The sequence below is a fragment of the Bremia lactucae genome, linkage group LG14 (genome assembly GCF_004359215.1).
Source record: "Bremia lactucae strain SF5 linkage group LG14, whole genome shotgun sequence".
Taxonomy (NCBI): Eukaryota; Oomycota; class Peronosporomycetes; order Peronosporales; family Peronosporaceae; genus Bremia; species Bremia lactucae.
In genome coordinates this window covers 34,733-50,201 of record NC_090623.1, presented here as the reverse complement: position 1 = coordinate 50,201, position 15,469 = coordinate 34,733, and the positions used below count along the sequence as shown (strand labels likewise).

Genomic DNA, 15,469 nt, shown 5'->3' with positions numbered 1-15,469 from the left:
CGCCTGTCGCGCTCCAAAGAAGCGCGCCTGAAGCCACACTTCGTTGTTCGGCGGCTGGTACATAGCGCGAGTCTTTTTCTTGATGATCGCTTATGTATGGAACGCCTTTCTGTCCACCATAAGCGCCGAGTAAACCCACTTTGAGCCCTTACCGCGCAGGTGCGGCATGGCGTACGAAATCATCCGGCTGTCGTCCACGATGAGCTGGGCTACACCAGAATGGTCCACGGTTATAAGCCAGTGGACAATCGTGTGCGCTGTAGTTTCAACGAACTTGGGCGGGTCCATCCGAATGGGCCTCGGCTAATGCGGCCCTGTTGAAAGCCTCGCTCCGAGCCTGCTCATGCCTCAGCTCATCCTGAGTCTGAGTGACGGACTTCGCCGCAGCAAGGACCTGTGCAAACGATGTTGATTGGTCAGAACCATCATTTTGAATTACATCGCATGAAGATTCAACTCATGCGGGGTGTCGATAGTGCTGCGTCTTCGGCTGCGGTTCGTGTAGCCGCGGGTGACGCACTGTTATCTCTTGCGGCAGACGGAACGTCTGTCGTTGTATCTTCCACTCGCACAACACTAGATGTTGCGGGTGTACGTGGTGATTTACCACGTGAATGCGAATCCTCTTTGGAAGTCGACTACGAGTGCGAGTCGGACGAAATGGCCGACTCGGGGAGAATGGAACAGTCGCCTGATAGACGTCAGGCGGCTGACTATGAGCCTTCGAATGAGAGGGCTCATTCTGATAGACGAGTTAACAGTCTATTTCGATCCGACGATGAGGATGATCCCTCAATGCCCGTTCGATCTCCTATACGGTCACCTGCGCGTGTTTCTGTGCAAGGTGATGACGATGGCGTAAGCCATCGTGAGAGGTACCTCTGCCTCAGTGGGTACCACTCAGGGGAATGAAGACGGTAAAATGTCTCATCTCGCCCCTGAAAAGAAGCCGTGGCTTTTGCCAGAAAGGCTCATCAATAGCTTGTCTGGAGCAACTACTCCTCACAATAAATATCTTTTATTTATTGCGACAAAGCTACATGGCCTTGATCCCAGCGCGAAGAACTTTCGCGCTGAGAGAGATTTTTATCTCGATGCTTTTCTTAAGCATCGATGGTTTAGTGGCAACAATAAGCTAGATAAAGTCTCGCTTATGCAAGCTTAGAGTTCGTTCATTCGCAATGTCAAAGACATTGGACGCGAGGCCTGGCTTCAAAAACTTAACGCGAATCGCGTTAAGTTTGAGTAACGAACTCCAACCGGTGCAAAGTGTAAATTGCATCGGTTGTTACGTGAGGCTGGGCTTCCATGCCTCACGTGGGGTGATCCCTGTCCGTGTTGTGTAGACAACTCGAAGAGGGTGAAAGGGGATGTCTATTCCCTTTCTTCGCCCTGGGGAAGGGCTCGCATCTCTATTGAGATGCGAGATGCGTGACGCGATTGACGTTTTGCAATCGATTTACAGGCGCCAAGCGCGCGTGTTTTTCGATGGGCCTTCTGAACCATCGGATGGGTCTCGTCATACTGACGGACGAGGCCCTCAACGTCAGCAACCAGCTGGGAACGAGGCTACCAGCTGTCATGTGAAGGTGGATAACCACGCCAGCGAACAAGATAACTCGTTCACTGCCCCTTCATATCACGGTGGTTCTGGATACGTTCCACAAGGAAACGCTGACCACCGTGGGAATCCACCAATGGTTGTGGTGGAGAAGGGAAAATTAGATCCGAACCTTATGTCGGATCTAATGTCGAGGATCGACAAAATCGATCACTTTCTCCATTAATTGGAGGAGGGACTTGACCCAAAAGCGCGGCAAGCGCCGCCCGTTGGAGCAGATGGTGCAGCTCACCATAACGAGTAGTTGGAAGACCGTTCGAAGCGTGCGTTCTCCATGTTGGAGTACGAACGGAAATATTATGCTGTTCGCGATGAGCTGTCGTCAGCTCATCGTAGTTTCGAGGATATTCGGAACCGGCCTGAGAAACTTCAGATTCAATATGAGAATCTGGTTCGCGATCACAAGAATCTTTTGGGGATTCTTGAAAATGGTGGCCAAATCCGTCCTCGGAAGAAGCCGCGTACTGATGGTACAGGCGGACCCGACCAACGTAAAAGTAGGATTCGTTCGCATCCTGCGTGGCAATTCTATTGTGTACGCATTGCCTCTGCGATGCAGTACACGAAAAGGACCAATGAACTCGAGTAGTAGTTTACTGCTACCCACATTAGTGACTAATCGCTTAAATAAGTTTACCGTAGAGAGTAGCACTAGATCATTAATTTTAACTGAATGTACGTTTGCTCTTCCATGTTTGTCTGCATTCCGTTTCTGTCGGTCCACTGCGTAAGCAATGGAATCCTGAACGAAACGGATTATTGATTCTCGAGTTAGCAGAAATTCTTCTGCTAACTCATTTGTTTTGTCTTTATCAGTACGCTTTGTGGGTACTGCCATGAGATCAATCTCATCTTCGATGTCGATTTTTTTCGACATCGACATCATTTGCGTCGTTGTTAACTTCAACGCGTGGTGAGCATGAGCCAGAATTGGTTTTGCTCGTGCAAGTTCACCCCCCCCCTTAAACTAGAGGATCCCTCTAATTGGGTGGGTATGCGAGGATGGCGTAAGTCATTCACAAAGAACAGTGTATGTGTTGTCATTCACAAAGAACAGTGTATGTGTTGTAGACGCATGCACCGAATTATTGATGGCGAATTCGACCATCGGTAAAAACTCGCTCCAATTCGGATACGATTGGACGTAACCTCGAAGTATCTCTTCGAGGACGCGATTTACGCGTTCTGTTTGACCATCCGTTTCTGGGTGATCAGATGTTGACATAGTCAGCCGTGTTCCGAGAGATCGGAACACGGATTGCCAGAACTCCGCCGTGAATCTTGGATCTCTATCCGAGACCAATTCTCTGGGTAACCCATGGAGTTTTGATACCGTGTCGATAAAGACATGGGCACAACCCGGAGCCGTAACCGACTCTGGGTCGTCTTCGGGAAATCCGAAGACGAAGTCCATAGATACGGACTGCCAACACTCTGCCGGAAGTGGTAGAGGTTGAAGAGGTGCACGGGATGAAGGGCTAGGGTTCACCCGTTGGCATACCTTGCAAGCACGAATGTGCTTGCGCACGAACTGATACTGGCGGGGCCAGTAAAAGTCGCGACTTACTGTGAGGTAAGTTTTCTCACGTCCACGATGTCCACTTGTTATCGCATCGTGACACTCATTCATGATGCGCAAGCGCAAATGATTGTGAGTTGGGTGGGGTGTTGCCGGAACGGCTGTGTAATACAATAAGCCGTTACGTGTTGTGTATCGATCGGATGACGAACGTATAACGCCAGTAGATCTTTAAAAGATTTATCGGATGGATTCATTTAATGATCCATCAAACATAGAAGGTCCTTATCTTCTTTGTAGGCTTTCTTTATGTCATCAACTAAGATTGATGACGGAACACTCGTAGTGAAAGTTGCAAAAGTCAGATTACTTTCACAGTTGGAGTGCACTGCTGACTCGAAATCGGGTCGGCGTGATAACGCATCAGCGACGATATTAAGTCGTTCTGGTTTATATTCGACGGAGAAGTTATACTTCGCGAAGAAGGATAGCCAGCTCGCCATTCTTTGCGAGAGGTATGGGCTGTTTACGTCCGTTCGTAATGCCGCATGGTCCGTATATACGATGAACGGTCTATCTCCTAGGAGATAGACCCTAAATTTAGCCAGTGCATATTTCATGGCAAGGAGTTCCTTGTCATGCACTGAGTAATTGCGTTCAGCTGGTTGCAGCTGATGCGATTGGTAACAGACGACGCGCTCCGCGCCGTCTGTATCGTATTGCATTAACGCACAGCCGATTGCGAAATCGCTGGCGTCACAGACCACATGGAATGGTCTGTCTTGATCTGCAATCGCCAAGATGGGCGATTGCATCAAGCTTTGCTATATACCTTCCAGCGAACGCTGACAATAAGTGTTATATAACCATTTCTCGTCTTTTTTCATGAGACGTGAGAGATGAACTGTCATCTCTGCATAATTGCGAGAGTACTTGTGCAAGTACGCCGCTAAACCAAGGAACTTTCTAAGTCTCTTGACATCGACTAGAACTGGCCAGTCGGAGATTGCCTTGATCTTTTCGGGATCAGGGCGCACGCCGAGTTTACCGACGATGCACCCAAGGAGTGGTATTTCGCTTGCAGCGAATATACACTTCTTGAGATTTGCGTACAACTTATGCTTTCGCATAAGTGTAAGAACCTGACGAACGTGAGTTTTATGAACTTCCACGTCCGTCTTACCGTCCATGGCCCGACTATGGACGAATACATCGTCAAAATAACTCGGTGCGAATTCTCGAATCGGTCGCAACAGATTTGTTACACATCTGTTGAATATTGCAGGGGCGTTACTAAGCCCCTGAGGCATCACTAGCCATTCCCAGTGCATCCCACTGGGAGTGCTCACTGCTGTGTACGGGATGTCCCGGTCACGCATAAGGATTTGATAACACCCATCCATCCAATCCTCGACGGAAAGATCGTACTCTTGGACATACCATCTATGATTACGTCTTCTCTATATATCGGCGTTTGAGTCGGTACCGTTGCAGCATCCAGTTTGTTGAATGCGTGCACTATCCGCCACCCTCCTGTGGCCTTTCGCACACAGAAGGTCGGAGAGCTATGTGGGGAGGTCGACTCCCTTACATGGCCCACTTTAATCGATCGTTCATAATTTATCGACCACAAGTACTTGTTAACGAGACAGTGCCTTCATGACAAAGTACTTCGAGCTCGGTTTGAGCTCTATCTCATGTCGAGTGCCTTTATCCTTAGGCATTTCGCATGGAACCGCTTCAGGAAATACATACCTGAATTAAATCAAATCCTTGTATAAAGGATTTGTTTAAGTGACTCCCAGGAGTGAGTAGTATCTCTCTCAATCCGAGTCTTCACGTCGAAGACACTTCCGTCCATCCATGAGCATTCGAAAGACGTTGGGGGAAGAGGTCCCCACGTACTTGAGGAGAAATCTCCTCAAATAGTTAAAGTTACTAGACCTCTAGATCCCGAGGGATTAAACCCTCGGCAGCCTGTGGATAAATCCCAGGATGAAACCGAGACATTAAATGTCTTGGTTAATGACGGATCAAGAGTAGGCGCTTATACTCTTGATCTATATGCCTCCGAAGTTAACTTCGGAGATAACTCAGTAACCAACTCTAGAATCTAACCAGTTCTTGAAAGATCTGCATAATGGTAGATTCAAGCAGATCTACGTACTTGTCACAGAGGTCGAATACGTAACCGATATTCGGTCAGCGATAACTTTTGCAGAGAACGAACGGGTTTTCAGTTGTGATTGCGCTATCACAGTCGGGTCCTCTACGGTCGACTCTCTACTCGACCTAGGATCATCGTGTTGTCCCTTTGGGGCGACCGGTATACTCCTTGAATGTCGCCCACTAAGCGTATATTCATGTCTCAATCCACTCGACCTCTTCAAGTGGTGGACCTTCGGCGCTGCCTGTGTATTAACACAGCCGCCGGCAGCTGACTCCACATTGTGATTGGTAATCACACTGTGATCTTGTGCAGTTGTACTAACGACCGTACCACAAGTGAGGCCATCGCACTCATTCGTAGTACATCCACACGCTTGTGGACGCTCCAAGACGTTCATCAGATGGCCATCTGACGAACAAGTGGCAGGCATCTTTACGGATCGATGCTGCCAGCTGATCCTTGGCTCATATTTTCTGAGCCAAGGTAGACCTAGGATGACATCAAATTTGTCGTCCAAATCCATTACGATGAAATCATCATCATACTGTACATCTGTTAATGCGAAGTGAAATTTCACTACGCGTTTCATTACTGTTATCGATGCGCCTGTTGCTAGACGCACCGTCTTCCTCGTTGGAAGGATGTCGCGCTCAGTATATTTGAGCCTGCGACCCTCTAGCGACTGGCAACAAAAAAAGTTGTTCGACGCCCCACAGTCCACTAGGGCTCTGAGTGACAAATCATTTGTCACTTTTAACTTCAAGGTGATGAGGGATACCTCATCTCCAGGTGCAGAGACACAATGATTGTGTGTCTGGAGCAACTTCTGTCAAGAGATTTGCAAATTCTCTTAAGGTTGCTGGATCAGTAGGGCGTTGCGCCTTTACTGAACCCGACCTTTTTTTGGCGACCAACCTCGTTTTTGCGATTTCGCAACAACGTCGGACCCGCGACCGTTGCCCTTTTTGGCATACGGTCCAAAATTACGTTCAGTACCTTTCGGTGCTGGGCGTGGGGCATTACACTCATGAGCGTAGTGTTCTAATTTTTGGCAGCGATGGCATTTCTGCGATCGCTTATTGCTCGAAAAGCGAGGTCTCTCGCTTTCCATAAGAGAGGTCCATAGGTTCTGGCCTTCCAAGCTCGTGTCGTCTTGGGGGACGATATGATGATGAGCTTGCTTGAGCCTGTCTCAAGCTAAAGTCCTCCGGTTCCGTAACGGATATTGCTTCTTCAAGCGTAACCAGTTCCAAGCGGAACAGGTGGGTCTTTACGGGACCATCCGTAAGACCTTGCATGAACACCGTAATCAACGTGTGTTCATGAACTGGGTTATTGGTATTACAACTCGCTAAGAGTCGTATGTGCTGGGCATATGCGTGCACATCACGCTTGCCTTGCTTGAGTTTCAGAAATTCTGAACGAGCTCTGAACTCAGCCCTTGGTGGTTCAAACGTCTGTTTGAGCCGGGCTTTAAAAGCCTCTAGCGACCCTAAGACGTATGGGTCGCGCAACTTAAGGCCCACTGCCCAAGTTTTGGCACAACCTGTCAAATTTGATTGAGCGAATGCGACTTGCATTTGCTCGTCGACGATGTGACGTGCCCTTATGGCATCGTCCAACTCGACAAATCATCTCAAGAGGGAGTTATCTTCGACTCCCCTATACTAAGAGATGTCAATCTTTAAAGTTTCGGGACGACGCGTTTGCGTCATCCCAGGTACAGGGGTCTGCACCTGTTGTTACCTCAACAGTTCTGCCTGTTGAGAGCCTTGCTGATTCAGCAAAGCTACTTTTTCCTTCATCTCGTCAAGTTCATGTTGTATGAACTTGACGATGGCTGAATGGAGAGCATCTCTGTCCAAATTGGACAGCATTGCCAAGATTGCATCGTTTCCTACGGTCGAACTCATTCGTTAGACCGCACTCCTTTCTATATCACTTAAAAAGGAGTAGCTTTCACGGGAAACGTGATGCGTATTCCCACTATCATCTAACATGTCTATGTTAGATGTGTAAAATGTGGTCCTTGGACGGACTACAAAGTGCTACTAGGTGTAACGGAGCACTACGACTTGTTCTGATTCAGTACAAGTCCACTTCGCACTGCTTCAGTTGCGAGTGGTGCCTTACGTTATTTCACGTACACTAGTACGTGCAGAGGAAGACTTCTTTTTAAGGTAACTAGCAGAGGGTAAAATGAAAACTGTATTAATATAATTAAGTGTCTCTCTTTCTATCTTGTAAATGCGAACTTAATAATAATCTAACACTAAACATGTAATTGATTCTTATTTTTATCTTATCTGTATCTCTCTTTGTTTATCTCTACAGCTGATTAGTCTACGGAATAAATAGATATAATATACCTATTTATGGATAAGAATTCTGAACATTACCATATAAAGTAATATTCTCTAAATATTCTCTACCCTTTAGATAATATATTCATAAACAACCTTCAAGTGTTAATTTAATGTAACGATACACCCCTTTACAACCCCTTCGTTAACTGGACCCCCCCCCTCACATATATTCCATGTATCTTAAAGGAATCGACCCCCTTAATATATATGTAACGGGCTAAAATTGCCTTAATGTTACACAGTCACGTGGGGTGTCCGGATAGCAGCTCCCCTTATATATCACTCGTAGCCCATAAATAATAATAGGTCATGTTTCAAGCAGTAGATATTTAGCCAGTACATAAAATAAATGCCATAAACGGTAGTTTACGAAAAGGCTGCTTGAAATAGTATTCGAAGTCAGATAGAATAAATAGGACAATCTTGTCAACGGCACCAAAGTCTCAAATACTACTTCTGATGCTTTGCTGCCAAATAAATTAAGACTGTTGTGTCTAGCATAAAAAAATGTTTTTTACAATTAGTTCGCAAACCACTGCTTAGCTACATGGAGTACAGACAATGGGAAGATAAACAATAAATGAAGGAATAAACGAATTGCATTGAATCTCAACATCATAACGGAAAAACTACTTCAGCATCAAGTCCACGCTGAAATCGAGTACCTTAAGCTCCGCGTTGACAATTCCATTGATTTGAGTGCCAGCCTGAAGAGCTATCAGGCATTGTGAATCGTCAATGATGTATTCTTTTGGAAGTTTTTTGTAAAATTCGGTCACATCGACATCCAACTTCACAATAACACTCCTCGCCAAATACGTGTAAATAGTTACCCCACCAATCTCACCTACGAACAGGTCGAACGCGTATATCCCGATCTCAATGGAAACAATTTTTGTATTGAGCCAAGTTGGACTTTCATTGCCGTGAACGGACAGAATTACCATGATCTGAATTGAAGGAGTCTTCAAGATATCAAGTGCAGGAACTAATGCTGGTTTCGAGCCGATGAGCAGGTTCAGCGTCACAAGAGAGGCATCGTTCGCGCTGCCAGTGTACTCATACCACATCGACGTATGCAACGACGAGACTGAAGAGAGAGGCGAATACCCTAAGTTACGCTGGACCCTTGGGTAGCATGGCGCGTGGTCATACCCGGTGGGACTGCCGTACTCGATGGGAGATGCGTTAGCTTTCGTAAGCCAGGAGAGAGAATTCGATTTTAAATCGGCAGATATACACATGGATCCTTTGATATTAGCCAGATCATTGATGACTAGGTACGAACCAAGATAGAAGGACTTATTGTCACAAGTTTCTTCAGCGTGTAGTAACGACGCCGACACGGCGAGAGCAATCGCACCAAAACCGAAGAGCTTCATACTGAGAGTAAGTTGACTGAGGCGTAGCAGATTGATTAATGAAAAAAGTTGAGAATGAGGCAGACTATAAGTATTCTTTGAATGCTTGGATTCGAAATTGGATGCACGAGGTCTGAAATCTGCCTTCGTACGTAGGATCACGGCTACACATCCTCGAGAAAAGAGAACATTAATCTGGAAATGTCGCAAGATTTCCTAGGATCATCTTCGAATGGCATATACTACAGTTTCCGAGACATTTAATCTTCAGCCGATTCTTACAACAGTATGTAGAATCAATTAGAATGCCCAATTTCGTGACGACATCGGTGGGTATGTATTTCAAAGGATAGTTATTTAAATTTGAATAAAGCACATCAAGAGATTAATGTTCCGTGGTCGTGATAGGGAGGTCGCACTGTTAGATGGAGGAGATCTGATGCTGCTCCGCCAGGCATCATCCCACCCTGAAATTGATTTGATCGGAAGAAAGCGATGTCTCATCTGACCATAAACTCGTTTACTTGTCTTTTTAATTTTTAAACAGTGGCTTTGGCTGAGTTTTAACTCATTAGACATTTGTGCCAATAAGACACGATTCCGAATTTTCGATGGCTCATTCTTTGCCTAATACAACCGAGACACTGTTCCGAATTTTCGATGGCTCATCTCCCTCTTTGCCTTAAGTTTACAAACACGTGGCGAATTAAAATACCGTGTGGCCAACGCGAGGTAATCAGAACTTTTTTAGAGAAACGCATTCCCCAAGCTAGCGAAAAAATCAGAATTATGATCGATAAGGTAGAGTTCCCACCCATCAATTCGTTCCGAAATGATGCATGAAGATGCTCTACGAGCGGCACGTATGCTTCGCCTTCGACAGTTTTTTTACTGAGAAAAATAGACATAAAATGTGACGAATCCAAATAAAGCAAAATGAATTTCATATCTTGCCAAATTTTCCAAATCAAAATGCCTTTAATTTTTTATGGGAGATCCTAGTATAGCTTGATGACTTCTTCTCAACATCTTGTTAAAAGAATATTTCGAAGTTTAGCTCCGCAAAGGTGGTTGAACCTGCTAACGGCTATGCAAATATTGTACAAGGGCACTTACTTATCCGCAAAAAAAGTATTTTTTGGGTTTGAAAATGATCATTAAGTGTAACGGGGTGTATCGTTTCATGAAATTGACACTTAAAGGTTGTTATTTATATATTATCGAATGAGTAGATAATATTTGGAGAATATTACTTTACGTAGTAATATTCGGAAAGCTTAATCATTGGTAGATATAGGCCGTTATATCTACTTGCTCAGCGGTCCAGTCAGCGCTGGACGCGCGCAAAGAGGGAGATAGATAAGACTTTCATTTCATGTATAGTATTGTATTAAATTAAGAAAGTATAAATAGATAGAAAACAGAAGAACTGAAGTAAATTAATTACAGTTTACTTTTTAAGCACTCTTTAAAGCAAGCGTTTTTAAAGAGAGTGTTCCTCTTCACGTACAAGTGAACGTGAAGTGTTGTGAGGCACCACGCGCACTGAAGCAGTGCGGAGTGGACTTGTACTGAAGCAGTGCGAAGTGGACTTGTACTGAAGCAGTTTAAGTCGGCAGTGCCCCGTTACACCTGGTAGCACTTATTGGTCCGCCCAAGGACCACATTTCCGTCATCTAACATGGACATATTATGTAGGCGGGCACGTCGTAATGCGGCCACGCTCTACTTAGACACACACCCTAGCACAGCGAGGAATCGGTTTAACCAGCTTCTCTTGCGTGCAGTGAGGTAGTTGGGGTGGGCGCGTTAGCGACCTCACCCAACGCACTAAGTACTCTAGAGAAGTGCCGCCACGGGAGCGGTAATCTGGCTCCTCGTGCGCACTTTCTAAGTAGAAAGTAGTTTTCAGACTGATTTACTATTAATCACATTGAATATAAATACCTATTTTACCAATCAACATGTCATCTCTATAGATAACACTAATATGTATTGCGAGCGTATCTTTCTCGATACCTCGCGTAACGGATGACGCTAGCCGTCATTACGGATGGATGCGGGTTGGAATCAACGCTTCCTTGCTGGAAGGCTGCTTGCCCACCGCTCCGTGAGGCAAAGGTATCAGATCCTCGTCCAAAGGATTGGTTTCCCGAAGAGTTTTGACTTTTGGGAACCGATCGGTACCCTACGTATTGATGGGCAATAATGCGCCATCATCCTTCCTCATGAGCTCGTTGTCTGCATCACTACTATGAGGTGACGGCAACGGTGTCGCCTCATTGTAGTTGACAATGAGCGCCGGATCAGCATCCTCACTGTTAAAGTGGGATGGATCCCTTAGCCCCGTTAACGCGACAGCAGCAGTAGCTGTCGGCGTTTCGACTATGGCATTGGACGCGGCCTGCGTTTCAACGCGGCGCGTGCGCTTAGTGCGAGGTTGAATGGGCGTCTTCGCAGACGACCCACCAACGTGGACCCTTTTTGGTGGCATCTTTGGCGCCGTGTATGCGAATACAGGTCGCTAGAGTGATTGAGGAACTAGCGACGCTTAAAGCTGCTCGCAGTTCCTCGCTCCTCTTTGACGAATGCAAAATGTAAATTCGTTCTTTAAGGGGGGATGGTGTAACGGGCTAAAGTTGCCCCTATGTTACACAGTCCCCATTAAGTCCATCAAGTACACTTGGTGTGCTTAACGGAATGGTCAATTACTAGATTAAAGTAGGTAGACCCAGCAATCGGGTGTGGTTCGCATTTGTGACCAAACCTTGTGAATATGATGCACATAGGTGCATTCACGTTAGGAGGGATGATGGCTAACGTCATCCGTAATGACGGCTAACGTCATTGACGAAACTATGTCCCTCTTTTGCACCGAGCATAGTGAGGGGCCATCCTTCACTAAGACTCGGGCTGCGCACAAACGAGACTGGCGTCCGAGGATAGCGCAGTCCGTTAGTATAAAATGGTCACGCACCCGTACTGGCGTGGACACTGTTGTTTATAGCGAGCTCCACAAAGGGCAATTGCTTGATTCACTCTTTATGATTTGCTATCGTGCGTAAGACATCCGCTACGAAACGATTAACACGTTCTGTTTAGCCATCAGTCTGGGGATGATCATAGGTCGAGATGTGGAGCTTGCTATCTAGCAGCTCAAACACATGGCTCCGAAAACATGACGTAAAACGTGGATCCCAGTCCGATACTATGGACTCGGGCATCCGGTTTAGTCGGTTAACATGATCCAGGAACAAGAGAGCTGCCTCCTTGCCTGTGATCGATGTTTTACATGGTGCTAAATGAACCATTTTGCCCAGTCTGTCTACAAAGACGACAAGCCCCGTCCAACCCCTATGTTCGGCGGCATGCCAATCATGAAGTCTAGACTTACTAACTTCCGACAGTTGGTTGGAATCGGTAGCGGCTTCAGTGGCTCTGCTGGACGGTGCAGGCTTAATTCGCTGACACTGTTCGCAAGACCGAATATAGTTGGCCACCCATCTATATAGATGTGCCCACCAAAATTCCTCTGACACTCGTAAGAATGCCTTTTCACGGCCCAGATGCCCACTAGATGGCGCATTGTGGAGCTCGTGAAGGATCATCAGCTTCAGATCTGTTTCATGGAGACACAGATTCCCAAGGGATCACAAGGTGACAGCTGATACTATCTATAACAGGCCATCGCTGTAGCTTTCAGGTGCGACGAAAAAGAGACCTTTCGTCGACCGAAGGGATCCAACAGCAGGCGACAGTGGTCGTCCTGACTTTAGCTCTCTTTTATCTCGGAGGCCAACGAGCTCGTCACGTGGTATGCCTTCACGCTGCCAACGTTGACGGCTGAAAAGGTGCTTTCGCACTGGACACTTTCCTGGTGTCTAACCTAGAAGTCTGGTCTTCGCGATAAAGCGTCAGCCAAGCCATTCGACTTACCAGCCTTGTATTCAACTTTGAAATTTAATTCAAAAGAGAATATGAGCGATCTTGCCATTCTAGTCGAGAGGTGCGGTGAGTTTATCGCGGTCAGTAGTGATGCGTGATCCGTGATCCGTATGAACCACAAACGGTTCGGTGCCCAGTAGGTGCACACGAAACTTGACAAGAGCATACTTTATTGAAAGTAGCACTTTGTCATGCACGGGTTAATTTAGATCTGCGGCTTTTGAAAGACGGGACTGATAAGAGATGACACGGTCAGCGCCGTCGTCATCCTTCTGCATGAGCGCGCTGCCTATTGCATAATTACTTGAATCGCAGACGATCTAAATGGCTTATCCGCGTCTAGCAATGCCAAGACCAGTGCCTCTACAAGAGACTGCTTTACTGATGTGAACGCATCTTCTTCTTCTTTTAATCAAACCTATTATGTGTCCTTTTTAAGGAGATCAGGACGGGCTGAGCGCAATAGAGTCGCACAAGCGTTGTTTAGACGCTGTGTTGCAGACTTTGAAGGACGCTTAATTGTACGTCAAACGGCATGTGAAGGATTTGCGCCAATTCCCAGGGCTCGCTAATTAGTTGTATAAGTATAGCAAGAATTTTGCTGAGCAAACAAAACCATTATCTCGGCCCTGCTTTGCACGAATACATCGTCAAATTAATGGGGCGCGTAGGCACGGTGCAGAAACGCATCACGTGAGCCACCACTCGGTTGAATGTCGCTGATGCATCTTTCAAACCTTGGGGCATCACAAGCCGCTCCCAAAGCATACCGCTTAGAGTTCTTACTGCCTGCCATTTTGGTTACATTGGGCTCTCTCATGAGTACCTGGTAGTAGCCATCCTTTAAATCCAACGCGGAAAAGATAGTTGGCTTTTTTATGGAGTTCAATAAAATGTATTTCCGCGAAATTGGCGTTTGCTCCGATATGGTCGCCGTGTTCAGCTTATTGTAAGCATGAACCACGTGCCATCCACCTGTGGCTTTACGCACACAAAAGGTCGAGCTGCAGTGAGGCGACTTGCTCTCACGCACATGTCCCGCCTTGGTCTATTTCGTGCCCGATGCCCCTATCTGCTGGTAGGCAGCTCGACACTTCTTCTAGGAACACATCGCGATGTTTCCATAGAACCTCAAAGAACGGACTGTCGGTCAAGGCCAGTCTTGAGCAGCGAACCGTTTCTTTTTGTCCGTTTCTAGGACGCTCTCGTCCATTGTGGACGACGAGCAACAGTCCGCCGAGTTCTCTTCTGGGACTGGTGTGACTATTTCGTGGATCTTTACTTCCTTTAATTCGGCAAAGAACAGATCCCACGACATCTCCGGGGATATTACTTTCTCCACGGTAGATTTGAAGACTTCCTGGAGCACCTCAACTGAGGGTGCCTCTGCAATTTCGTCTTTGACGGCTTCAAAAACCTCGTTCTATGGCCCGTCCTCTTTATTAGGAGCAAAGGTCACTCGTTTAAACGTGCCGTTGAGTCCAAATCTGTCGGGTACTCGTTCTTACAGCACCACGACCTTTTTCTGGGAAGCTGGTGCCGTTTATCTCCTGGCTAACGCACCCCTTCCAACCGCACCAGGCTCTAGACACTGTGCCGGTTTATGCGACGCATGAGTTCCTGTCAGCTCGCCGTCTACTGCCACAGGCTTTCGGCTCTGTGCAGGACATTGAGACGCATGACAACTTGTCTTCTCCTTTTCACCACGCCAGTCTCCACGAGCTGGGGAGGAATTGGTGACGCTTGACATCCTGTCAACGCACCCTCAACTGTATTCGACACGACATCAGTTGCATAAGCCTCTCGCAGGAGCACATCCTTTCCGTTGATCTGCGTAGAGTTCGCAAAACTTGGCGTGTACGCCAGTCTATCCATGGTTGGTACTTTTCCAACCATGGTATGCCTAGGATGAGGCCATACGGAGATTTTCCATACCTAGCACTGTGAACTCCTCTTTACAAGAGAAGTCACTAAAGCTGAAGGCGAGTTCCACCTGAACTCCTTCAGACATAACGAGCGCGTCGTTCGCTAAACGAACAGTCGCCACTTCTCGCTTGTCATCCTGGCAAAGCGACTCAAACATCGCCGGTCTCTTTCTTAGAGCCGCGAGTTTCACAAAATTTTGTGTTGCACCCGATTCCACTAGGAGGGTCATCACCTGGTCATAGCCTCTTACATGAGCGCTATAGACCAGCAGGTTTGAGGTCCGAAATTTCGAGACCTCAGGGACTATGCTACCCATTTGTTCGACAACTCTGAACTTAGGGGTAGCTTCAGAGTCCGCGTCAGTAGGGCATCCCGCCCCTACTGCGCTCCTGCATTTCCCGACCCCTCAGTGGTCGAGGCAGAACTCATGCGTCTCGCACGCTGGTTCTTGCCATCGCCCTTTGGGAAGGGAGTCCTCTTGCTGGGCATTTTTGCCCCAGCAGGGACCCTGGCATAGCAGCGAGCCATCATATGGCCGCGCTTGCCGCATTTAAAACAGAC

General features: G+C 46.9%; 1 protein-coding gene across 1 annotated transcript; it reads right to left on the bottom strand.

The window, feature by feature from the left end:
• Positions 1 to 8,305: 8,305 nt before the first annotated feature.
• Positions 8,306 to 9,058, bottom strand: CCR75_006176 (uncharacterized protein; the record flags this gene model as incomplete). The annotated part of the gene is made up of 1 exon (XM_067964247.1): positions 8,306 to 9,058. The coding sequence occupies one exon, from the start codon at positions 9,056 to 9,058 to the stop codon at positions 8,306 to 8,308; it is 753 nt and encodes a 250-aa protein (XP_067816465.1).
• Between the last annotated feature and the right edge of the window lie 6,411 nt (positions 9,059 to 15,469).